At 42.9% G+C, this 24,189-nt stretch overlaps 8 protein-coding genes across 8 annotated transcripts; 2 read left to right on the forward strand and 6 right to left on the reverse strand.

Annotated features, from left to right (window-relative positions):
- Window positions 1–2,434: 2,434 nt before the first annotated feature.
- On the reverse strand, window positions 2,435–2,869 carry SS1G_08978 (hypothetical protein; the record flags this gene model as incomplete). The annotated part of the gene is made up of 1 exon (XM_001590164.1): window positions 2,435–2,869. One exon carries the CDS (start codon window positions 2,867–2,869, stop codon window positions 2,435–2,437), a length of 435 nt encoding a protein of 144 aa, XP_001590214.1.
- A 2,394-nt stretch (window positions 2,870–5,263) lies between these two features.
- SS1G_08979 (predicted protein) lies at window positions 5,264–6,543 on the forward strand (the record flags this gene model as incomplete). Its single annotated transcript, XM_001590165.1, has 3 exons — window positions 5,264–5,286; window positions 5,424–5,605; window positions 5,930–6,543. The coding sequence occupies 3 exons, from the start codon at window positions 5,264–5,266 to the stop codon at window positions 6,541–6,543; spliced, it is 819 nt and encodes a 272-aa protein (XP_001590215.1).
- Window positions 6,544–7,384: 841 nt separating this feature from the next.
- SS1G_08980 (predicted protein) lies at window positions 7,385–8,349 on the forward strand (the record flags this gene model as incomplete). The annotated part of the gene is made up of 2 exons (XM_001590166.1): window positions 7,385–8,161; window positions 8,221–8,349. The coding sequence occupies 2 exons, from the start codon at window positions 7,385–7,387 to the stop codon at window positions 8,347–8,349; spliced, it is 906 nt and encodes a 301-aa protein (XP_001590216.1).
- A 632-nt stretch (window positions 8,350–8,981) lies between these two features.
- On the reverse strand, window positions 8,982–10,182 carry SS1G_08981 (hypothetical protein; the record flags this gene model as incomplete). The annotated part of the gene is made up of 2 exons (XM_001590167.1): window positions 8,982–9,472; window positions 9,597–10,182. 2 exons carry the CDS (start codon window positions 10,180–10,182, stop codon window positions 8,982–8,984), a joined length of 1,077 nt encoding a protein of 358 aa, XP_001590217.1.
- Window positions 10,183–10,490: 308 nt separating this feature from the next.
- On the reverse strand, window positions 10,491–11,647 carry SS1G_08982 (hypothetical protein; the record flags this gene model as incomplete). The annotated part of the gene is made up of 7 exons (XM_001590168.1): window positions 10,491–10,670; window positions 10,732–10,804; window positions 10,855–10,888; window positions 11,107–11,259; window positions 11,317–11,346; window positions 11,422–11,465; window positions 11,586–11,647. 7 exons carry the CDS (start codon window positions 11,645–11,647, stop codon window positions 10,491–10,493), a joined length of 576 nt encoding a protein of 191 aa, XP_001590218.1.
- An 891-nt stretch (window positions 11,648–12,538) lies between these two features.
- Window positions 12,539–14,583, reverse strand: SS1G_08983 (hypothetical protein; the record flags this gene model as incomplete). Its single annotated transcript, XM_001590169.1, has 2 exons — window positions 12,539–14,054; window positions 14,108–14,583. The coding sequence occupies 2 exons, from the start codon at window positions 14,581–14,583 to the stop codon at window positions 12,539–12,541; spliced, it is 1,992 nt and encodes a 663-aa protein (XP_001590219.1).
- A 547-nt stretch (window positions 14,584–15,130) lies between these two features.
- On the reverse strand, window positions 15,131–16,254 carry SS1G_08984 (predicted protein; the record flags this gene model as incomplete). The annotated part of the gene is made up of 3 exons (XM_001590170.1): window positions 15,131–15,650; window positions 15,921–16,005; window positions 16,245–16,254. The coding sequence occupies 3 exons, from the start codon at window positions 16,252–16,254 to the stop codon at window positions 15,131–15,133; spliced, it is 615 nt and encodes a 204-aa protein (XP_001590220.1).
- A 1,137-nt stretch (window positions 16,255–17,391) lies between these two features.
- Window positions 17,392–22,723, reverse strand: SS1G_08985 (hypothetical protein; the record flags this gene model as incomplete). The annotated part of the gene is made up of 3 exons (XM_001590171.1): window positions 17,392–19,073; window positions 19,126–21,475; window positions 21,584–22,723. 3 exons carry the CDS (start codon window positions 22,721–22,723, stop codon window positions 17,392–17,394), a joined length of 5,172 nt encoding a protein of 1,723 aa, XP_001590221.1.
- Between the last annotated feature and the right edge of the window lie 1,466 nt (window positions 22,724–24,189).

The raw sequence follows: 24,189 nt of genomic DNA on the forward strand, positions 1-24,189 counted from the left end.
ATAACACTCAGGTTTGTATAGATAATCGAGAAGAAAGAATTAAATTCTACACCCATTTGTCCTGACCTAATACCCAAATGCTCCTACTAGCCTGAACGAGTTCAAAATGTTTACTTCATCTGATATATTCAACAACACTCAAGATTTCCAAACTTTTCAAATTATTAAAAGCTTTTATATCTAGACGTCTATTTTTCCCAGCTCTACTATCCTACTGAAACTCCAAATTAAATAATCAATTATGTTAAAAGGAATGACCTTACACAGGGAATAGTGGGAAGCTGATAGGGCAGAACTGAGGTAATATTGGTCTAGTGAATTAATCACTCTTCTTCTAAGTTCTACGGAAGTGCGAAGCTCTCCTACAGAGAGCTTCTCAATCTAGTCCCAATAGGACTAGTGCCTTGTGCATGTGCTACGCAGGAACCATTCACTTTAACAAATTATTCAATTCAATTAAACCAACTTGTAATTATTTATTTTATATTTTTATTTATTTCTTGATATTTATTGAATTGTTACGTTGTAACATCATAAACTAATATCACGTGTTATATGATCACGTGGATAGTCATGTGAGGGAGCGAGGGAGCGAAGGAGCGAGATTCGAATCTCGCTCCCCAGCTCCATCGCTCCAACCCAAGGCAGGACACGAAGATCTATATAATTAAGATGAATTTCCTTCGTATAGAGCTTCGTGCTCAAGATCAATCATTTAGTATACTCTACTATTAGTTACGAATTGCATATCATTATTGTCATTACTTTAAGTCCCTGCTTGACGCCTAGTTATAAACCTACTTCGAGAGCCTAGAGCACTTCCACGTGATCTAGACGGCAAACCTCGTAACAAATATAAAGAAAAGAGTTCTGTGTTACTTAATATATTTCTCTGTCACGAACCACGACTGAGATTACGCGATAAAGTCAAGTATCGGTGTTTAGGCTGCCGATTACCGGGGGTTCCTTATCGCCTGCGATAAGGAACCTAGAAATCCTAGGACAAGTGTCCTAGGCAATCACAATGGAACAGGGACAAGTGTCCTGTGAGGTCAGGGTAGGCTGGGATAGAATGCATCCTAGGATGGTAGGCATCCCAAGATAATCGTCCCAGGACAATTATCCTAGGACGACAATTATCCTAGGAAGGGAATTATCCTAGGAGAATTGTCCCAGGATTAGTGTCCTAAGGCAAAGAAGGATCACGTGATGGAGCCCTAGGGGCTCCCTTTCCCATAGGTATATAGTCAGAGTAGTTTCATAGTATAGGAGCTTCGTGCTCAACTTAGTTATCAATTAGTTTATCTAAATTCTACTTGATCTAGTAACGACTTCACTTCCAAGTAAATACTAGTAATAAAAAGCCTTAACCCACAGCTACCAACCAGACGAACCTCAGGCAGCCGCTGCCTCCAGTACAGTATCGTTACACTCTTCTCCCCATCTTTCCTTTCCTCTAGTCATTGGAACGAACAGGAGGGCTGGCCTAAGGGATTTTTCGGCCAAAGCAATCAGACTAGGATTGAGGGTGTGATGTGAAAAATAAGGTGTCAGATATGAAGTATGAGATGTAGAATATGAGATAGGTGAGGAATATTATTGGATGTAGATCAAGGTAGCAATTGATTTCAATTTTAGTAAAGTATGATATTAAGATTTTCTGGTATTCTCGTCTATTCAACATGTATGAATTCTCATATTCATATCTGAATATCAAGTCCCTGCTTCGGAGGTCATCTCTATCACTGGTCCATCCCCAATAAAGCCGCGGTATATTGGTGACATGTTATGTCTATCTATCCTCAGAGACCTTCAGTTTCTGATTCGTCCTGCTCTGTCCTATGACTCCTTGCTATGAACCCCCCAAACCCCACCATTCAATGCCATGACATTTCGCTAAATTGCCAAAAATTATCGTACTGTGATGTACATTGTGGTACTGGATATCTTTCTTTTCCTCGTTCTCTTGGCGTTCGTGACTTGGTCATTTATGCACACTAGGACTCTCTTTGAGCCAATCCCTTGCCTCCATGGAAGCGGCATGACCTCATGCTGTTTCTGATGGCTTCAGCAGATGTGTTATATCCTTTTCCCGGGATCCAAACGTAATTATCATTTTCCGGTGGTAGTATTAACAATACTCTTAATCTGAAATGTAGCACCCGGTAATTCGGTTGTTTCCGCTTGAACGGTGGCATTTATACCCATTGAAGCGAGGGCTCCACGAATTATGCCGCAGGGGAAGTATAAGAACTGTATTTCAGACTGTTAGTTGATTGTTTGTATGCACTTCAAGGCAATGTGGGAATAGAGTGGAACTAACAGGTTGTGCCCGTAAAAGTGCATTTCCACCTGGCTCCGTACTCATGCGCGCAAAGGGACGGAATGAATGATCTGTTAGGACATAGACTCCCTACACTGTGTTAGGACTCATTTATCTCCTGAAAATAAAACAAAAAGATGAAAGTAGCAAGGAGCTAAGTACCCGATGATTCGTTTTCAAATTATCAATCTGTTTCCTAAAAACCAACATCCATAAATCTTTACACAGAAACTTAATCACATCCAAAGTATCCGTAAACCGCGGGCGATCTTTACTAAATCTCTCGACTAAACCTAAACCAACACGATATCCAAGACTTTCCAGGCGGAAAAAGACACGGTCCCGTTCCTCATCTTCTTCCATTTTCGGGGGTTGTGAAGGATTGGGAGAAGAGGAGGAAGAAGAGGCTGGCGCATCAAGTTCGTGAACAGTACGGTAGGCTAGAGGAACGAGTTCAATAAGGAGGAGGTCCAGACATGAGGAATTGAGGAAGGTGGCTGTAGGGTCAGAGGCATTATATGGGGGCAGCGGAGATTCGAAGGACATTTTTGTATTGGGTGGAGGTGAATGGGTTGAGGTGCGTGTGATCTGGGTTTGCGTATTAGAGGACGTGGGATTGAATGGATGTAGTTGGTGGTTTGAAAAATCCTATGAGGGGTCCGGGCAATCCTGAAGAGAATGAGCGTGAAAGTTGAATGATCGTGAGATTAGAGAAAGTGATCAGGCTGTTGAGGGTGAATTTTGCATATATGGTTGTGGAGTTATTGAAGGGAAAGCTGTTTGGAGTGATCCGGCTCAGAACAGGTCCGCGCGCAAAAACGTATTTCCGGGCCTTTTTGATGGTGATGTAAGGTTTAAGGTTGTCACTGCGTTCCTACTTTATCTGTAAATAAAAATCATCACCTCAAACCGTTTAACAATACTGAAAGACGTGAAATCCTAATACTTTTATATAAAGTGGGCAGATACAAGCAGTTCTGACCGCTGTGATAGAAATATCCATAGGGCTTTTGGTGAGGGGTGGAAGTCTCTTAAGGTTTCCCACAGCACATATCTAAGTAATAACAGAAGCGGGTATGTTACCTTATTCGGTAGTTTTTAACATATTTCTATTGTTTTATGAGTGTAAGACAACAAGTTTTAAGCCACAAGAGTAAAGTTACTCGTCATTGTGGCCTTCAAAGCTCAAGAACCACCATCTCACTTTAAACGAGTTAGCTTTGCTGGGAAATTGTTGACCTCCTGGGATCTGGGCAGCATATGCATATATATTGCATGATGCATATAAGGAGCAAACAAAACTCAACTTTTAAATTCATTCTTTCCTTTTTGCTATGCTGTTTGTTTGCTTTCAATATTTTGATTTCAAAGCACTTTAATTCCGAAGGCCGAATACCTAAGCCTATTCCTTCACTTTTTGAATATATACTCGCAGCTTAACTGCTTAGCTAGTAAATCAATTCAATCTAATGCTCTTTCTGGTCTCAAGAAACCCAATAGAAATCAAATGGATATGGATCAGCTTTAAAAGGAACAATGGAGAATGGCAAAGTATCACCATATTTGCCTTAGCGTATCCTTCTTGTACTCTAAGAATCCATTACGATAGAAATATAGCCTTGCACATGCCAAAATCAGGCAGATCTGCGCGAGGGGTAGTTGACGAGCAAATATCAATTATGTCCGGATAGTGTTCATACACATATTGGTTTTGAGGTAAAATCTTATAAGTCTTGTAAAAGAGTTTGTTAATGTGTGTGAGCACTGCATTAATTTTGGGATTCAAATCTGATCGACTGAGTAAGGCTTTGCGGCTGCGATATATAAGTTAATTCGAGTTGCTAAGGATGTTGCAGATGTGTGAATTGGCGAAGCATGCTTCGACTATATCTTCTATAGTACAAGTCGTCAACATGTTCCATAGCTTCATTCATTATCCGATTCTTTGAGTACTGGTAATCTGGAAAGGTTCTATGGTAAGAACATTGAACCTCGATAAGAAGACGCAAGGAAGTGAAAGGAGTGGATAAATTGAAAAGGTGTGCCTGTCACTCCCCTGCATTTTGCGGATACATCTCGAGCAGACAATAATCTAACCATATGCATAAACACTGTTGTTCGGTGCGGTGTTTCTCGTGCTTAAGGATCTGAAGCATGAGCCTGTCGGAATTGATATATAATCTCATCCCAGTCATTTATGATTTGATGTCATAGAAACGAGAGGAGCAGGAAGAAGGAAAATGGTGTAATTTGAGGTATTCTTATGTCCCTCTCAATGGTTCAAAAATTAGAGACCGTTTCAAAGATGACATGGGGTGGGCTGAGAAGATCAATTTAACATGTGGTAGCACTATCAGATGCCAGCATCTTGGATCTCACTTTTAAGTGCGCTCCAAGCTAACCGAGCTGTATTGTTCTGCTGCAGCATCAATTCACCTTGCTCTATTCTGACTATATAATCTACCATTAATTCCTTTTTCTTCTTCTATGCTTCTCCCTCTCTTCTCCCTCTATTCTACAATATTATCAAACCCTTCTTCCCTTCAATCTTATAGATAGTATTTTCCTTGCTGTTACCCGTTGTTCTCTCCGTACCTAAAACTCTTGGTATCGTCTTTTACACAAATCTCCTATTTCTTAGATTTAATACCAACAATTTTTCGTTCACTTTCACATCGTTCAAAGCACTTATATTTAAACATGAGATATAGCTAATAAATGACTTCCTGCGCTCTTTGAACAAAGCAAAATCTTTCTTTGCCGCACCATATTTTGTATGAGCAATCAGTCATCGACAATTTAAAAACTACCTAAGCATTCCTGCTCCGAGAATCTTTTCATACTTCACCACACGTCAGAACTTTATCACGGCTTCGCTATCTTAACAATTTCCAAATTAACGCCCGGAATTTCACGTCGATTTAGGAACGAAACTACATAATGGAGGCAAGTTTTGGGGAGTCGTATGAACGTTTTTCCCTCCGCCATTGGAAACTCCCCATACTTTTCAACATTAGCAGATAAAATTATCTTGATGAGTATATGGAAGTCGGGAAGAAAGCCCGAGAAACAGGCGAGCTCACACGGTTCATCATTTCAGATGTTCATTCCGGAAGCTTGATCTGAAGAAATATCCAAAATCTGATGCCGAGGAAGTAAGTAAGAAAGATGGGAAGATTTCGATTGAGTCTATTGACTATGCAGACCCCTATCGCTTCAATCCGACAAGCTTGGCTTTTATTGACTCCCACGGAACGAGACACAGCACATGGAGAACTTTTAGTAGGTGGACCTTTCGTAACATTTCTAAAATGTGTTGTACTGACCTTGTACTCAGAAACATGATTTTCTGCAAATATGGCCACATCATTACAAAGCGATTGACCGAAGCCTAAGAAAGCAGCTACTGATGCACTTAAAAATGAGCTCCGCAAGAAAACACCAGATTGCTGGCGCTCATGAGGTAAACTACTTTTATGAAATACCGAGAGCATTTAAAAAGTTACAGTTATGTGCAATCGATAGATAGCGTTATAGACCACAAACCCATTCAATAACTGGAGAGGCGCCAATATCTTGACAAGGGAGAGATACCCCAGGATTCAGAGGCTGTTGGCAAGTCTGAGAACAATGCTATCAATTTCGAAAACCGACCTGGAAAATTGAAGAAGCCCTCAGAGAATACACGAATCCCGTCTCGTTCGTGGTTGAGGATTAGCAGTGCCCGTCCAAAGCCAGAACGAGCTGTAGACCATGGGCCAGATATTGCTTCTCAACCACAGAATGAGCAAACTTCCCAAAGCATGAATTCCTTGGCAGGTGGATCTGCACAGATTCAACTCACATCAAGGATCGCAATTGTGAGGAATGTCTCGAGCTCACCTTCTTCAAAAGCTTTCAACACTCCTTCATCGACATGTTCCTACTTCGAGAGCCAGATTGAAAAAGGCGTCACAGAATGTGCATCCAAAGAGGCCTGCAATTTTGAATTATATAGTTCGACCGCTACTTTGCAACCTAAGATAAAATTTGAGCCTACTATTAAAGCATCCAAACGGCCTTCTGGCTTCATGGATTTGTGTAGATCAAAACGAACTTCACTAGCCAAGAAATCGTTCATGGAGACTCCCTTAAGAAGCGGACTAGCACAAATTTCTAATCAGTGCGTAGAACAAGCCTTGAACTTCGCAAATTTTAAATCTAAACCATCTAGACCTTAAGAACAACGACCGTCGAATTCTATAGATATTGATAATTCTGTAGCAGCCAATCCATTGAAGTTTTGTAAAACTGACACCCGATTGTTCTGTCATAACTCGGCCAATAATGAAACCACCAAATCTCCAAATATTCCAATCATTGACCTGGACAAGTGGGTTACCTCCTTCGCTTTCACCACTATATATTTATCCACGTACCACTGCATCTATCCCAATGTTAAGTCTAGTACCCTACTTTTCGGCCACCCTTTTACATCAAAAATCATCATTTCTACCTACCAATAACTCCATAACGAGTAAATAGAATTTAATAAAATTTGAATTATATATTAGAATGATGTCATTTTTAGTTCTGAATTGTTGAGATAATGATTTCATGTACAATTATTCGGTTGGTAAAGGGGAGACAAGCCTCTCCGGTGGCGGGGCCGGTGTAATTCCGAATCTAGTAGGAAAATCACTGATCACGTGCCAGCTTGAATCATGCGGACGAGACGCCAGGAAACTAATCATAACATCACTTTATTCGTACCACAACATGATACGAACCATAAATTTTTACGACTATTTACGAAATGCGAAAATAGTCCCCGATTATTCTTTGGTATCATATCAAATACTCTTGAATTCCACGTCTTGAACGTCCGAAATGCTTCGAAGAATTGGGCTCTGCAGGTCCCCGAGTGGTCCTATCCTTTCGCGCATCACACCAATTCGGTGTTCATTCAACAAAAGGGGTTTTACATCCACAGGATTTTTGAGAAATGCCCTCGATCCTTCGTCAGAAAGTTCTAATATCCCGCCCCCACCTAGCCCTCCCGTTCATACCAACCTCACTGCCATGACCATATTCACCTTGTTAGCAGTCGGTACTATATACACCACATCAGCTGTATGCGAGAATTTGCATCTCAAGAAAGAAACTCCCAAATTCATGGAAATGTTCACTAGAGACAAGGAGAACGTGTACGATGTGAGACGAAAAATTCATGAAATGAAGTATGCGCCTGGAATATTATGGGCACCAACCACATGGCCACCAGTAAACCAGCTTTTCAACCCCGAGGGACGCCAAAGGTTCTGGGAGAAATTGATGCCATCCGAAAAGTTTACTTACACAGTCATGGCTACGAATATAGGAATTCATACTCTAAGTATCTTCACACCAGCATTGTGGAGCAATATCTTCATGCATATTCCTGGTACAAATAGAAACTTCACGTTACTTACATGTGTATTTGGTCATGGATCTCTTATTCATTTAGGTTTCAATATGTACGGATTCCATTCATTCATGCCAACCCTAGGACAAGATCCGACTTTTAAATCGAGTATTGCTCATATGACGGCTTTCTATCTATCGACGGGTGTCATTAGCAGTTGGGCGCAAGCTTCAAGTGCAAGATTTCGTCCTAATACCCCTGCGGTACCGTTCTTGGGAGCGAGTGGTGCTGTTTTTGCCCTAATTGGTGCTTTTGCTTTACAGCACCCAGAAGCTCAATTCCAAATCATGTTCATTCCATATCCTTTTGCGGCCCAAGAGTTGTTGAGTGCAGTTATGTTATTTGATCTCCTTGGCATGTTTGGTGCATTCAAAACGCTCAGATTGGCACATGCGGTAAGAATTCCTTTGGATTTATTTTAGGGGTTGCTCGTGACTAATCCGTGATTGTGTAGGCGCATTTAAGTGGTGCTCTTTTGGGCTTAGGATATGTTCATTTTGATGGCGAGAAGAGGATTTGGCGTCCTTTTTGTAGAAGTGTTTATAAGTCACTTGGGATGAGAAAATGGGAGAATAAAGTTTAGTGGAATTCTGGAGATGAACGAAGCACAAGAGGCGAATATAAATTTCGTTTTCAGGAACGGCGTTCACAGGTCAAGAGGAAAAGATGGGCCCACGCGAGCAAATGTTCACGAGTAATGCCACTCGCGATGATTAATGCTTGCTTTGGAGTTTAGATTTTGATATTCGTAAGCTTTTCGCTTTGCGACACTTCGTCAGGGTTGAAACGTATAACACTCCACATCTTCTTTCTGTCAATCCGGTGTTTGACACGATCAACAGTCCACAACCAGGAAGATGAAAACTTAGAGCATAATAGGAAGTAAACAGTCTATAAATCCATGAGAGCCTCGGCAGGACATGCTGCCGCGCGCGGATAGGCCTAAATTTTAGAGAGTCTTCAAAAGTACCAAGTATCCGATACTGCAAGGGCTTTAAACGAGTATATTCTTTTGATGTACTTTAAGGAAAGTGGTATATAAGAGCCTTTTCATCCACATACATCTCATTATATGTGCCCGTAAGTTACCTCCTCTCGCCAAATCCCCTCTCTTTCAAATTTCAAAATACCCGTCGCCTCACCCAACCATATCATCAAAAGGTCTCGAACCAGATTATGTCCTCCAAAAAGAACCACATCACAAATAATAATCCCTTAACAATAATACCCCATTTGATCACCCACGCTCCCCGTCTCATTCTTATCCTTCTCTTTCTCCTTCCCCACAAAATGTCTCGTAGGTGTCAACGCCCTCGCATCGCCGGGACCGCCTCTCAATTCAATCTCCTTCTCCTCCCCACCATCATCCCTCGAAATCTCAGGTCCTCGAACCTGTGAACTCGGTACACCAGAAAGTTCAACACATTCACCCCTTTGCACATCTCTCTTCCCTGCATTCTCATCCGCAATCTCAGGAATATCAATAACAGCTTTCTCATCAATAGCGTGGGTACCTCGAACAGATCCAATATTAGATTCTATATCTTTATTCGCGACTTCGGTGATTCCAAATAGAGAGTCCATTTTTTCAAGTGAGAGACCTTTGGTTTCGGGGATTAGGAACCATACGAAGAAAAACATGCTGAAGCAGAAAGAGCCGAAGATGAAGTAGGTTCCGTAGCCTGCGCGTCCGACTGTTACGAGCACTGTTTTTTGTTCTTATTAGGGTCGTTTTCTTGAGATATTGGGCGACGAGTACATAGAGGGAGAGCCAGGCGGGAAGAGGGGGGGGGAAATGAAGAAAACAGGAAAAGAAAAGCAGAAACTCACTGGTAGGCACGGCCTTCGCAACGACAAAATTAAACAACCACTGCGTTGCCGCCGCAATCGCCACATTAAGAGCCCTCAGTCTCGCAGCCGGTATTTCACTCACAATAATCCAACAACACGGTCCCCATCCAAACTGGAAAAATCCCGCAAATAGATAAATACACGTCAGAGCGAAATATCCCACGGGAGGTATAGTGGCACCCTTGAGCGGCGGATCAAACCTCACATAAAAACCAATCACAAACATGGCGCATCCCTGCGCAATACTCGTCCATAATAATGATTTTCTCCTTCCGAGAGAATCGGCCGCTACGAGGAGGAATACCGCACAGGTGGCCATTTTTACAATGCCGTAGATGCCTGTTGCGAAGAGTCCGGCAGTTGTGGAATTTACCCCCAGATTGAGGAAGATGGTCGGCGCGTAGTAGTTTATGGCGTTTGTGCCGGTCATTTGTTGACATATCATTAGTCCGATGGATATTAAAGCCCGATTACGGTTTCCTGATATCGTCCACATTTCTTTCATGAGGTCGAAGAAACTGGCCCCGCCGACGAGACGACGTTCATTTTCGAGCTGCTCGGACATCTGGAAATCGTTAGATGATTATATGGAGTTGGGTGGTGGGAGTATACTTCTTCGAGTTCCATACGGATATAGGGATGATCGGGGGGTAGACTCATATATGTTAGCAGCCCCCTAAATGTTCCGACAAGTAGTAGTCTAGTAACTTACTTAGACACTTTTGATAAAACCGCAGTAGCTTTCTCCCAATTATCTTGTCGTGCCAACCACCGAGGAGATTCATGACACAGAGCAATTCCCAAGAGTAGTAAAATGGCCGGTAACATCTGAAGAGCAAGAGAAACTGGAGAAATAAAATATAAGTATCCTACTCATAAACTCCAGTATCGAGAAGGGGCGGGGGTCAGATTACCGATCCAGGGAGCATCGCCTTTGAGATGCAGTAAGGAGCCGTAGTTAATCCAAAAACTCAGCATAGTGCCGGTAGCGATAAATAATTGATACATCCCAGTGAGAGCACCTCTAATTGCTCTAGGCGCATTTTCACTAACCTATAGATGATCGTTAGACTAGTCGAGGTTTCTGATAGAGAGAAAACTCAGTAGAACTCACATAAAGAGGCGTAAGCATACTAGCAGCTCCTACTCCCAATCCAGCAATGAGTCTACCAACATAGAGAGCAGAGCTATCATCGAGTTAGCACTAAGTTTGAAAGGAGAACTTGGCACTTCTTACATATACCCATGTGTTGCACATTGAATAACAACTCCTAGAATCGTAACACCCGCGGCAGTGAGCAACGCCGGCTTTGAGAGTTTAGTAAAACAACTTATCATGGATGTAACTTTTAAGAGTCCCCTACCTTTCGACCCCATCGATCCGCAACATAATATGCGACCAATGATCCAAAGAAACAACCCGCTTGCAACGTACTGACAACTATTTATCCTTAGATATAGATTCCATAAGTAACATGAGTGAACTCACTATTTGACAACAGATTTGCGCGGGCAGTGTCGCTTAGGTGGTCGATATGATATGCCCTATTACTCGACGTCAATTCTGCATCAGGTATTACATCAGAGGAAAAATACTTGGTGAAAGAAGGCATGACAATTACGCCTCCTATTGTACCAATATCTTTGCATACAAATCAGTATACTTTTCTAAACTTTCGATTGGTAAGTCCTAACATACCCCAACCAAATAGCATACCGCCGAAACAAGCTGTGTAGAAGTTAATACATATGCTGAAATCATCTTCGATTCCCTTCTCTTTCTAGATAGGAATGGTGTACGTACCAGAACTTGCTAGGAAGAAAACTCTCCATCCATAAATTTCGGGGCTATTCAGATGTTCCAATTAGTCTTGAGATATTTTCTCGCAAACTTGTGAATGCTTACGGGTCCCTGTCGCATAAAGTTAGCATCATCTTTAGCTAGATAGTTCCAAGTGCAGGACATACGTTCTCATAGATTCATTCCTCACAATCTTCATCAAAAATCTTTGGCCAAGTCCGACGGCCATCTTGATGACTATATTCGGTAATGTCTACAAACACTCGACTTGTTAAAGACAGCGAGGGTATTTCCCATCAAAACCAGGTAATAGGTCAAAATCTCGAAGTATACTTAAAACACAAACGCGTAGGAAGAAAAGTCGTACCTTCGGAGGTTTAACTAGCTTCAAACCGAAAATGCAATCAAATACACCTCTATAACAACCCCTCATTTACACACACCCCCACCACGACAAAAGGAAAAGGAAAAAAAAGACCATTCTCCATTCAGCAACCGAGACCAGCATCTCCATATCCCCATATCTATCTTCTCCATCTTAACCCAAAGATTACCCAACACAGCCAAAAACATGCCCTCTCAAACCCCACGAAGCCCCGCCCCCAGGTTTCCGACGCCCTAGTAACCGACGTTACATCGGAAAAATCCCACCTTGTATTCATCCAACCAATCTTAGTTTCGAATGTAGGTTCTGCATGACCATCTCTGGAATCAATAACCGGCTGGGCGCATATGTATCTCTAACGTTTTTGTGCGTTTTATTCTGTTTGGGGTTTGGTGTAGGGAACCCCGCATATGGGGAGGGGAAAGCTTGTTGTGTTGGTCTGGGATTTGGGGTAATTGTGGATGAAGAGGGTGTTGGGATAAAAGAATAGAGACTTGGGGTAGAGATTTGGGGGATGCGGTGTGTGTCAATTTCATGTTTGATATCTGTGGAAGGATTGTTTGTTAATGTGAGTATGGTTTACACTAAGTGAAGTGATAGATATCGTTGTGCTATGTAACACTATTTTCTGAGAAATAAGACGAGAAGTCAAAATGATCTAGGAATGCACTTCCCAGACCAAATAGATACTATGAGTCTTCATCTACAGAGCTTACTAAGTCTACCAACTAATACTCAATTGCCTCTCATCTCATTTATCAGCCATCCAGGAACTACAGGTCTGTTTTTCCACCCATCAAGATAAGTTCTCGCTTCCCCAGAAGACTTAGCATATATACCGGTAACAAACCAAGTCACAGTCCCTTTTTCCAACGTGATCTGTAAAGTAGGTATCACCGTGCGACTTTCAACCAAATTAGAATTTGGATCAGCATTAACGAGCATCGCCGTGCGCTTACTTTCACCATTGTCCTCGAGCGCAACTATCCCAACAGCACCCTTAGATACAGCGAATGAACCTGCTGAGCCTGGGGAACTGCCTTCAGGTGTATTGAGGTCGTAGTTTCCGATGATTTTGGGAAGTGTACCTTCATTTTTAGCTGGATCATAAAGATCAAGGTAGCGTCCATCGGATTTTCGCTCATTAAAAATTGCGAATGCACCATCTGCCGTCATAACTTTTCGGCCAGCTTCAATTTTATGAACTCGAAGATGCCAGTTTGGAGTATCCTCTACGGGTGGAATGAGATAAGTTTTGATAGTCACATCCGGGAAAGGTTTCCAGATTGATTTCAACACTGGTTGATCATCATGCGTCTCGATAACTGCTGTCTCGCAAATTCGGCGTGTCTTCCAAACTTCACCTCCATCATCAGATAAGCCAAGCTGTGAAGCTAATGCGAATTGTTCTAGCGAAAAGCATCCTGTAGGGACAGAATAACCATATGCGCTGCTGTACGCAAAGGATCCGTATTTTGCATGTGTTCCTCTCATAGGATATGAACATGCCTGACCTGAAGAAAGAATCATCTTATGGCCTCCAAGATAGCTGATAATATGTCCAGGATGTTTCAAGGCTATGGTCTTGGGAATCAGGTTCGTCGGGTAGGGTTCCTCTTCAGATGCCCAGAACGGATGATCTTCGGTAACAGCCAAACAAATGAATGCCAAACATGCCCAGTATGGACTTCCTGGTGAATTGTAATTTTCCGACATAAACATGTTTGGGAAGGAATACCCTACAGTTAATGTTCCAGTTGGACTCCATATTTGATCTTGTGTTTGCCACCATCTAAGATTCCTCAGGAGCAATCCTTTAACTATACCCCATGTCAAAGGTTCTGGTAGTTCAACATCGGCATATGCTAAAGCACCCCAAAATGAAGCCATGGCAAATCGATATCCAACACTTCTTCCAAAAGGTGTGGCTCTTCCTTCTTCATCAAAGTAATGAACAAAGTGCAACGCATAATCTTGAGCTCGTTTCTTGAACTCCGCAGCTTTAGCTGGGTCTTCATCGCCAGCCAGCTTTGCGTAAAGTAGTTGAAGGAATTGTATCGCAAAGCTTCCACTGTAATAATCTTGTTGCCAAATCCCCTCAGGTCCATCATTGGACCATCCTTCTCCTCGGAAAAAAGAGTTTAGGTGAACAATATCTTGCTCAATCTTCTCCTGTGAGTGTTTCCCTCCATTCTTCTTCAGTCCTAGGTTTGCAAATACTCGAAACCATAACCAATTTGTGTTCGGCATACTAGTACTGATCAGCACTTTGCTCCATTCAACTACAACTCCATGAAAACCCACTTTTTACTATTAATCGAGTTGCCCAACCACGTCTCCACATTCCCTCTCTCTTTCTCACTTAACTTATCCCAGAACACTGGCGCAACAGCCAATGTAAATCCCAATGGACACATTTCCACCATTCTTTGATCATTATCTCTAGGCTCTCCCCAATACTCCTTACTCTCCGGATCTGTTCCTTTCTTCAACCCTTCCACCCACCATTCCGTCCCATTATACTCACCGCCTCCAGCCAAGAGCGAACTTAACCCCCATAGTGGTCGACAAAATCCTTCAATCTCAGCAGCACGCGCATCGAAGCGGACAGCAGTGGAGCCAGGTACACGAACCAAGGCTTTTTGCGGGGAAAAGTGGGGTTTGAGGGGATCAAGAAGGCTTTTTAGAAGATTTTGAACAGAGGATCGATCAGTGAGAGATATGACTGAGAATGGATGCTTTGTGTCATAGCCTAATGTTAATTGCTCTGGCGATGCCATAATGAAGAATACTGAGGCGAATCTGAGATAGAGCCAGCAAACAAAATTCAAGATGTAGGATCAAGAGGAAAAGGAAAACACCTACATTACTTTTGGTAGATTATATCATGACATATTTACCTCGTGAGAATGATCTGCCGACAACAGATATTCATATTTAGTGTCATGCATCGTGTTGAATGGGAACGCGGGGTTAAATCGAGGTGGGGAAAGTGCATCTAGGCTAAATTGAGTTACTAAAGTCACACCCTGGGTGCGTTCAAATTTTGATATTCTTTAACTTCCCAGGAAGGCAAATTAAATTGCTTAGGTTTGTTTGTATGAAATTTTTCTCGTTGGTACATCGAATTATCATGCCAGATAATTCACCATCCATGTCATGTATGATTCGTTTTGCTTCGTGCAAAACAGAACGGAAATGTTAATACAATGAAGCTCACATGCCCTGAGCTATTCCTATTGTGAAGCTTTAGGCCCTGTTATGATCCACCGATAAAGCCTCTATTACAAGCTGCTGCTAACATTTTCATCTCTTTGAATTAAAAAATCAAGTGTAAAATTCAAATTCCTCCCTGTCTGCCTCAACAAACGGTAGAACTTCTTTCATCATATTTATGTCATTGAAATCCTCGTCCTTGACGGCTGGAATTGGAAACGGCGATGTGAATATAACATCATCATCGATCTCTGTTAGATCATATTTGATCGTAGACTCCTTCTCCAGAACAATGGTGTTGTCAGCAATCGCATCAACATCTATGACTTGTTTGATCTTACTGTGCTCGATTGCATCGACGTTAATAGTTTCTTGCTGAATCCTAGGTTTCTTAGCTGAAGGTCTTCGAATTGTGGAGGCGAATGGAAAATCGTCAAGCTCGATTGGTTCTTCCTTTAAATCTCGCTTCATTATCATACGAGAAAGATCTAGAGCTTGCTCTCCGCCACCTAGGTCTATTACTTCCTGCTTTATTGCTCCTTGTTGTATCCGTGTCTCGCGTTTGACCAAAGGCAGTGATCTGGTCCTTACCGAGCTCTGTACTATGCCATCGTCATCGAGGACAATGATTCTGTTAGCAGGTATGTCAGAAAGCTGCTGCTTGGCCTCTCCTCTTTCAAAAGCCTTATGTTCTTTCTAATGGTCAAATTATTAGAGGCGGATGTTTATAAGGTCATGAAAAGAACCTAACTGCAGTTTCCAAAACGCATTCTTTCTCTCCGATGGCTACATATCTTTCCAAGAGCGCCACTCTCTAGGTTGCTGGGCACTGGATGGGGTACTGTTCATGGCTGATTGAGCTTGGAGTTTGCTGAGACTCTGTAGTTCTTCCAAGGCCCACTGACGCTCCATAGGTGACAGGGACTTCCAGGGTTTATAGTAAAGTGGTGGCGGATACGGGACGATGTCTAGATGGCCAAGGAATTCTGATAATCTCGTTAGAGCCGTGGCCAGTGAAGCAGAGAATCAAATAACCCACGAAATGTACGGTATTTGAATTTGAACTCGAGAATTGTTGACCAGCAATTGTATTTAACTTAGAATCTACATGTGAAGAGCACCTGTAGATGGGGATAGCTACTCTATATATACACAAATGAATGGCCTAGCCGCAATGGCTAGGCAAAAAGAAGTCATATTTATCCCTCCAATGATCTTACTTTACCGATAACCATTGGTACCTAGCACTTGTCCGGATCTGATCCTCAGACCATCTAAATCGTATACTAATCCCGAGTAATCGTATCATGTGTGGACATGGTTAATGTACCTGAGGTTTCTTATATAATAAGGGTGGGAGGAAAGCAGGGGTTTCCGTCACAATTACATAAATTTCGAGAATATATTATTAATTATATAATAAATCTTTAATTTATATTGTATCAAATTAAATTGATTAATTATAAAGTTATGAATAATTGAGAATCGTTATTTTTGATATAAAAGAGTGGCCCGAAGGTAGGGCACTAGACTTAAGATAAAATCAATTATTAACCTCATCTCCACTAGTATTTACTTATAAAAAATATTCCCCTCCGCATCATCTACAAACTACAAATCACCCTTATTTTCCACACCTACCCTCACCCTCACCTCAAGACCCCGTACCCCGCACCCCTCGCACCCACCCCTCACCGGGCCTCCTACTCCCACTCAATCTCCATAATACACCCTAAAACCCACATCACAACATCACATCACATCAAAAAAATTAATTTATACATATAATATATATGCACAACTCAACTCAACTCATCTCATTGTAATTAAATAGAACAATGTAATGTATACTTTCATCACCCCTCACTATACACACACACACTACTAAATACTCCTCACTCCGTTTTCCAGCATCCTCACGGTCTTCTCTCATCCGCTAATCTATCTCCATCCATCCATCCATTCGTCCAGTCGCCCAGACACAAAATCCAGACTGTAATAATCTTCAAAGCTATAAAAAAAATGACTGAAAGAAAAGAGAAACGGTAGTACCGATAACCATTCACGACGCACGCTATGCAGAAATGAGGATTCTCTTAACTCCCCTCATCCATCCTTCCCTTATCTTTCCTTCCATTTCCTCCGCTATTCCATCCATCTATCCCCACCATCCCTTTCCATACCCCTTTCAACCATCCACACCCGAAGCCATTGTGGCATCATCCCCTTCTCCCATCCAGACCAGTCAAGAAAATAAGGTACAAGAAGCATCCCACTATAAAAGGATCCTCCATTGAATCACTAGACATTAAAAAGCCTTAATTCTCATTTCACATCTCATCTCTTCACAATCCACGTTCGACATCCACATTTTAATCATCCAACTCAATCGGCTTTTGTGGGGAACCCTCCGCTTCCGTAACTTCAGGCGGACTAACAATCATCGTAGGAGTAAGTATTCTATCACCATCTTCCGATAATGGTGAACCTGGTACGAGGATCGTAGTTTCCTTTGTTTTTACTTCTTCAGTAGCCGTATCTTCTTCTGCACCGGGTGTAGCAGTTTCAGATGCACTACTAGCCTTTTGTCTACGCCTTCTTCGTTCATTTCTTTCCTCCTCTGCATTATTTCTTCGCCTTGATCTTCTAGCACTATCCCTTCTAGTGGTATCTCCTTCCCCTTCATCGACACCATCCGCTCCACGCATTCCCTGTAATAGTTGTGCCGCTCTGTCAGCGACATCATCGGTTTCATTATCAACCTCCTTCGGTGGCGGTAAATCAGGACTTAATAAACCTTCTGTTTTGACCGATTCAACATTATTGAGTCCTACTTCGGCTTCTGGGATTTCATCTGGATCAGGAATTTTCTGACCAGATGCAACACGAACTTGGTGACGATTTTGTAATCGTGCTCTTCGTCTTCGATCCCTTTGATCACGAGCTTGGGGTGCGGCAGCTCGTAATTTCTCAAGTAAGGAGTCCATAGCACCTGTGGAACTTGGTGAAGGTGGTCCAGCAGCTGCTGTAGCCCCAACATTTATCTGTGCTCGCTTCCGTTTCATCGATTCCTCGTTGCGCTTGCGTGTGGCCTCCAGAGCCATGTTCTTTTCTTTCGATTTCTTCCACTCGGTTACAAAAATAGCAAGCTTGGCGAAGAATTCTCTTCTTGCATTCTCGTCAGCAGAATCTTCACCATAGAAGACCATGATATCATCGTAAGTTCTAATCATCTCTTCCAAAAACAGTTGCATCTGTTCGGCCTTCCTTCTCGCATCCTTCATTGATCGTTGAACAACTTGACTAACACGATCTTGTGGATGGAATTTTTTCGGGTCACTGAGATTACCCGAGTCAAGTGACATTTGAACGTTCTTGACATTGTCAATATATCGTTTAGCATCTTGTTGTAATTGCTCAACATTCAACTTCTGTGCTGTGACAACGCCACCAATGTCATCAGTGAAGCCTTCCCATTCAGAATATTGTGTACGGACAATACGCTCCACCAGATCAGCGGAATGTTGACTCATTCTTGTCATCCCTGGCCCATTCCTAATCTTGCTAAGGGAACTCAATTTGGAACCACTCGCTTGTTTGTTGGAATCGTTCATGTAATTACCAATGTCAAGAATCAACCCCAAAACATTCATCAAGGAAACCGAGTCTCTCAATGATTCGGAAACAGCCACAACTTGTTTGAGCTTGTCGGAAATCTCGTCATATTCTTGTTCAAAAGTACGTGTAAGGGAAAGTGCTCTTATTCTAGATTTCCAGTAATGACGTAATTCGAAGGCTGTCTGTAGATAGATTTGATCTTCCCGAGTTAATTCGCTCGGGTCTGATTCTCGGTTCTCCTTATTTGCATCAGGTCCAGTCCAGTCTTTGCTATACGGCGCCATAAGCTTGGCAGTATTTTCAGGGATATTGCACATGTCGTCTCTTATCAAGAACTCCATCACCACAGGATTGTCCAAGACGTCTTTGTCACAATGAATAATCATTTGTGCAATTCTATCCGGACTTAATGAGGAGAACTTCGAGAGGCAAATTTCTATGGTACGTTAGCTTTGCTGTCACTTTTGTGAATATTGCATTGGACTCACGGAATGTTTTCGAAAGTTCATTTGAAATGATCTGTTTCTTGTCTGGCTTGGCCTTGTTGCTCTTTCCGATTTGTTTAATTTCCTTTGCCAAGAACAACTTTTCAACTTCATCAAGAACACCCTTGCGAGTAAGTTCTGCATACTTCGCTTCCTTTTCTGCTGCTGTAGGTGTGTGAGCAGCCCAATGCGTTGTCATAGGAGTATCGACCTTCTCCCAATGAATAACCTTGAGCTTCTTCTTCGATCTCGCAAAACCCATACCAAGCGTTGGTGCAGCATTGTAAGATGGTTGTGCTAAGAAGTGTCCACTCATCTTGCCAGGCATTCCAGGAGGCGGCGGCGGGGGAGGTGGCGGTGGAGGCATACCAGGCATACCAGGGGGTGGTGGAGGGGGTGGAGGAGGTGGAGGCCCACCAAATCCGGGGGCAACTGGTGCATTCATACCTGGAGGAGGGGGTGGAGGAGGTGGAGGAGCTGGCTCATTGAATCCTGGAGACCTTGTCTCGGCATAGTGGAGGTGTGAGTGGAGGGGTCCATTGAATCCCGGGACTTTGGTCATCGACCTTTGAAGATTCTCATCACGTGAGTTTTGTGGCCGACTCGAACTTGGTGTGAAGTCCGTCGTATCATCATCTCTCATCATCATCATCATCATCATCATCGCTAGCATCGTAACGTTTGACTTTGCGATGGTGGTCTCGTCTAAGTAGCCCTTGGATTGCTTGGGTCTTCTTAGCTTGACAACACGAGGCTTTTCATAAACCATGCCGTCTTCGTCTTCCATGTCAGAGCCTTCAGAGAAACCTTCAGCGCCAATTGGTTTTCTAGGTATCTTAGTCGACCTCGTTACGTTTCCAAGGATGCCGTGACTGTAATCTCCAGGTGGAACTCCGAGACCTCCACCCGACCTACGATCTACACCGTCCATTTCCTCACGAAGTGCTCTCAATCGATCAGAAGGACCGGCTGCATCACCCCATACTCTACCTTCAAGCTTATACTGGGTCTTTTGTCTCTCAATTTGCATTTCGAGACGATCCATAAGTCGTTCGCGATCCAAAATACCTTTCATATGTGAAGGATCAGTCTCGCCCAATCCAGCCCCACCCTTCGAAGCATTGGATGCGGCAATATCTTGTGCATCGCGGAGCATGAGGTACAATTCTCTGGTTTCAAGCTCATTCCTTTGAGCTTCTTTAGCACGAACCGTTTGAATATTTTCCATCTCACCCTTCAGTGCATCTATTTGTCTTCGCTGGACCTCTATGATTTGTGCTTGTTCATCTAATTGTTTTTGCAATTTCCCCACAAGTCCATCCGCACCAAGTTCAATTCTAGCTCTCATTTCATCCCTTTCAGCCATTGCTGAATCGGCAATCTGGCGAGCTTCAAGAGCTTCATCGAGTGCTTGTCGTGCTTCAGAATCTGTGTGTAATTTATCCAAAAGACTCTGTACCGTGAAATTGAGACTCTGCTTTAGGTCCATGTCAGGAAGCCTCCTATCCATAGCGACATAACTAAGCATAGAATCCACGAGTTGAAACATTCTTAGTCGTTCCTCACTGTCGCTATCTCTGATGAGGAGAAGATGTTGCAATGCAGAGACGAAGTAATCTTGAGTTCTACTTCCTTGAACCTTTTGCATAATAGCATCGACAATTTGAGTCGGGTCAGTGAGATCTTTGATATCCCCTTCAATACTATCCTTTATGCTACTATTCTCACGCTCGAGAAGATCCTCATAATCAATCGCCTCATTTGTACGAAATCTTTCAATTTGCTTGTCGAGGACATCGTATTGGAAACCTTCCATCTTCGTAAGAATCCGCTTGATACCGCATGCTGTAAACTGAGCTCGAATGTGAACACGAAGCTGTAAATCCCTCTCGGGAGCATCAACGATCATGTTAATCAAGAACATAGTCGTCAAAGCATATTCCATGAGTAGATTCTCCATGCCCGCACCACCACTTCTAACCTCCTCGCTAGCACCCACAAGACTTCCCATCTTTCCTCGCCCATCAACTGTGACTTCAACAACACGCATCCATGCATCGAAACGTCCATTTTCACCCTGTTGATTTTTCACATAGTCCATGGCCTGAACGACCTTCAAATGACCCTGCCCATCTGCCCAATGACACAAGAAAGTCAAAACTTCACTGGCAACCCTTCTCGTTGGGATCCTGGGAGATACCAGGGATGTGGCCAAAGCCACAATGACTTGTTGATGTTGTAAAGCATCGTCGGCACCGAATTTGTTGTTCATCAAAGCCTTCAGACACTTGCAGATATCATATTCCCTATCCAGATCCTTGTCACTAATTGACCCTTCTGGCCCAGTTGGTCCCTGAGCTTGTCGCCGGTTAATTTTTCCGAGTACATTAGTTAAAGCAACCTGACCCTGACATTCCACAAAGGTTTTCACCCATCCAATTGGTTGCGTCCGAAGGCTTACTGCGAGACTCTGTAATTGCTTTGCCGAGATGCTATTATCCATGACTTTCCTTACAAACCATTCTGGAGTTCCTTCCTCCTCCGCATTGAGGAGCATTTCCATAGCAGAACCATATTGACCCGTGTGCTTGGCGTTCGTTCGTCTCTTTTGTTCTCCTTGCCATTCGGTTAAGCGATCTTGATGTACCAGAGTCCATTTCTTCGCGGGTGTGTATGCCATCATTTGCCGGCGCGCTTGATCTGGTAAATTGTGCCATCCTCGTTTCTGCATCAATGATAAGAATTGCTCTTCAATAACCCTGTCATCGTTTGGTTTGTTGAGTTTAAATCCATCCGGCGAAGCGACCGTTGGCGAACTATATCCTGTGCTAAGATGTTGAGGTAATTTTGTCAGACGTGGAGTGTCTTTCCCGGCACCTGGTTGATATGACGGCGATAACGAACTATTCGAATAGGAACCTGGTAAAGCTGTTTTTGAGGAGCTCCCTGATGAAAGAACGCTGGATCTTTCCGTCATCGAATCCACACTTTGTTGATCGAAGGATACGCGACCGCCATAATTCGAGGATTGATTTGTAGAATAGGAATCGTATCTTGAATTGTGACTTCCATTTACCGTGCTTGCAATACTGGTCCTATTGGGGCCCCACTGCTGTAACTGAGCTGTACGATTTCCAGTTGATGCCATTGTTACATTTCCCACCGGTGGAGCTCGCGGGCCTGTGGGATGTGAACTGCCATTAATAGATGCTGTGTCTGAAGCGGGGTACTGATGAAAATCCATTCCATTCATATTCAAATGATGTGGGAGTGGTTCCCTTCTTAATGGCATCTGATCGCTCCTGGGTAGATAATCCACTGGTATTGGTGATCTACCATCCGCCATTACACTGTCGTATGGAATTGAAGTAATTACACCCGCCATCATATTAATCCCCGTCAAGTCTGCACCAGGCGATCCAGGAGTATCTTCCGAGGCAACAGAGGACATTCTAGCATGTCTTGAAGACGTCGACCCTCTGCCACTTGCTGCATCGTTGTTTCCTGTACCTGCAGAAGAAAGTTGTCGTCCTTCGTCACTGGCATTTCTTTTATCCTTCCTATTCCTCGAAAAGAAGGAGGATTTGCCAGAAGATGACATGATTGATTGTCGTTGTTCGCACTTTCGTCGCGCTGTCTTCTATCCGTCCCAATACTGCAAAGTCTTGTTTTGATCATCAATGTCCCTAGGTATTGTGAACATTCACATCATGTTCTTTGCCAATTGTTGGAGAAGTCGATCCACTGCGAGAGTAGGTCCAGTTCGAGAGGAGTCGATCCAATATTAGTATTACCCTGGCAGATCCCAAACTCGGTCGCACTACGGAAAGGAATGATTAGCATGAGTGTGTACTGAATTCTGCGACACTGGCAGGTTCACTTCCCCAGTGTACGTACGACCCATAGTGCATGTACAAGAGGAAGCTTTGAGATGGCAAAAAATTGGACGCACTTACCAGTGGAAATATGGATTTCTTCGGCACCACTTTTGAAGTCAAGGTGTAACTGAATCTGTAAATCCAGCAGAAACAAACTGGAGAACCCAACAACTGCCCACACTCCTGTCGCAAAACTCTATTCGCCCCTGGTCGAACCTCAACGATCGTTTCGAAAGGCTGAAACTACTTCCTCACTCGGTGTTGCTGCGAGTACATCAAACACTTTGCCCTTGACCCACAGACCACTGTATGAATGGATGCCGATAGAAGCCAGTATTTCAAGGAAAAGAATCCTGTGCGATTTAGCTGTGGAGCACTGTGTGATTGAAATTGGGGTATCAACAACGACAATAACAACAACGACAGTCGCCAAAAAGAGAGAAGGAAAAAAAAAAGAGAGAAAAGGGAAGAAAGAAAAGCGACGGCAAAGGGAATGAAGAGAAAGCAAATGAGTGTTGAGTATGGTTTAAATTATTAGATTAAAAATCTAACATCCGAATAAACAAGAAAGGTAAGAAGTTGAAAGAAGCTGACAGTATGTATGTGAGTATGTGAGTACGTGAGTATAGGTGTATGTACTAAAATAAAACCCCTTAAACAAAAGAGCTTTAGGGTGTAGGAGGAGTCAGATAGGTTGGATGGGGAACTTGACTGAACGGGTGGGTGTGAATGTTCTGACCTATTAATTGATTTTCTTGTCGTATGGACCTATGGAGTACTTTGTGTCTTTTGATGGTGGGCTTTGGGCTGGCCGGGCTGGCTGGGCTGGCTGGGCTGGCTCGGAAGATCGGACTTGGTTCAGATACCTAGGTATTGATAGGCAAATCCTCAATGAAGAAAAGAATCCGATAAGGATAGTGCACCTACTCCGATCCGGTGTGTGTATTATACTACACCACTCTTTACTATCTCACCCAGATTAAGATAAAGATAAATCGCACATCTGAAAGAGGAGAATAACAAGGAATTAATTCATTGAAAATTTACATGAGACTTCTGACCTCAAAGACACCTACTTCATTATAAAATTCCGTTTGAGACATTGAAGAATGTTATGATCTAGATACAGAGTACTAGTATCGGATTTTGGTGGGTACCAAATGAAATGCCATTTTTAATAGAACCACTC

This window comes from Sclerotinia sclerotiorum, genomic scaffold (genome assembly GCF_000146945.2).
Source record: "Sclerotinia sclerotiorum 1980 UF-70 scaffold_12 genomic scaffold, whole genome shotgun sequence".
NCBI classification, from domain to species: domain Eukaryota; kingdom Fungi; phylum Ascomycota; class Leotiomycetes; order Helotiales; family Sclerotiniaceae; genus Sclerotinia; species Sclerotinia sclerotiorum.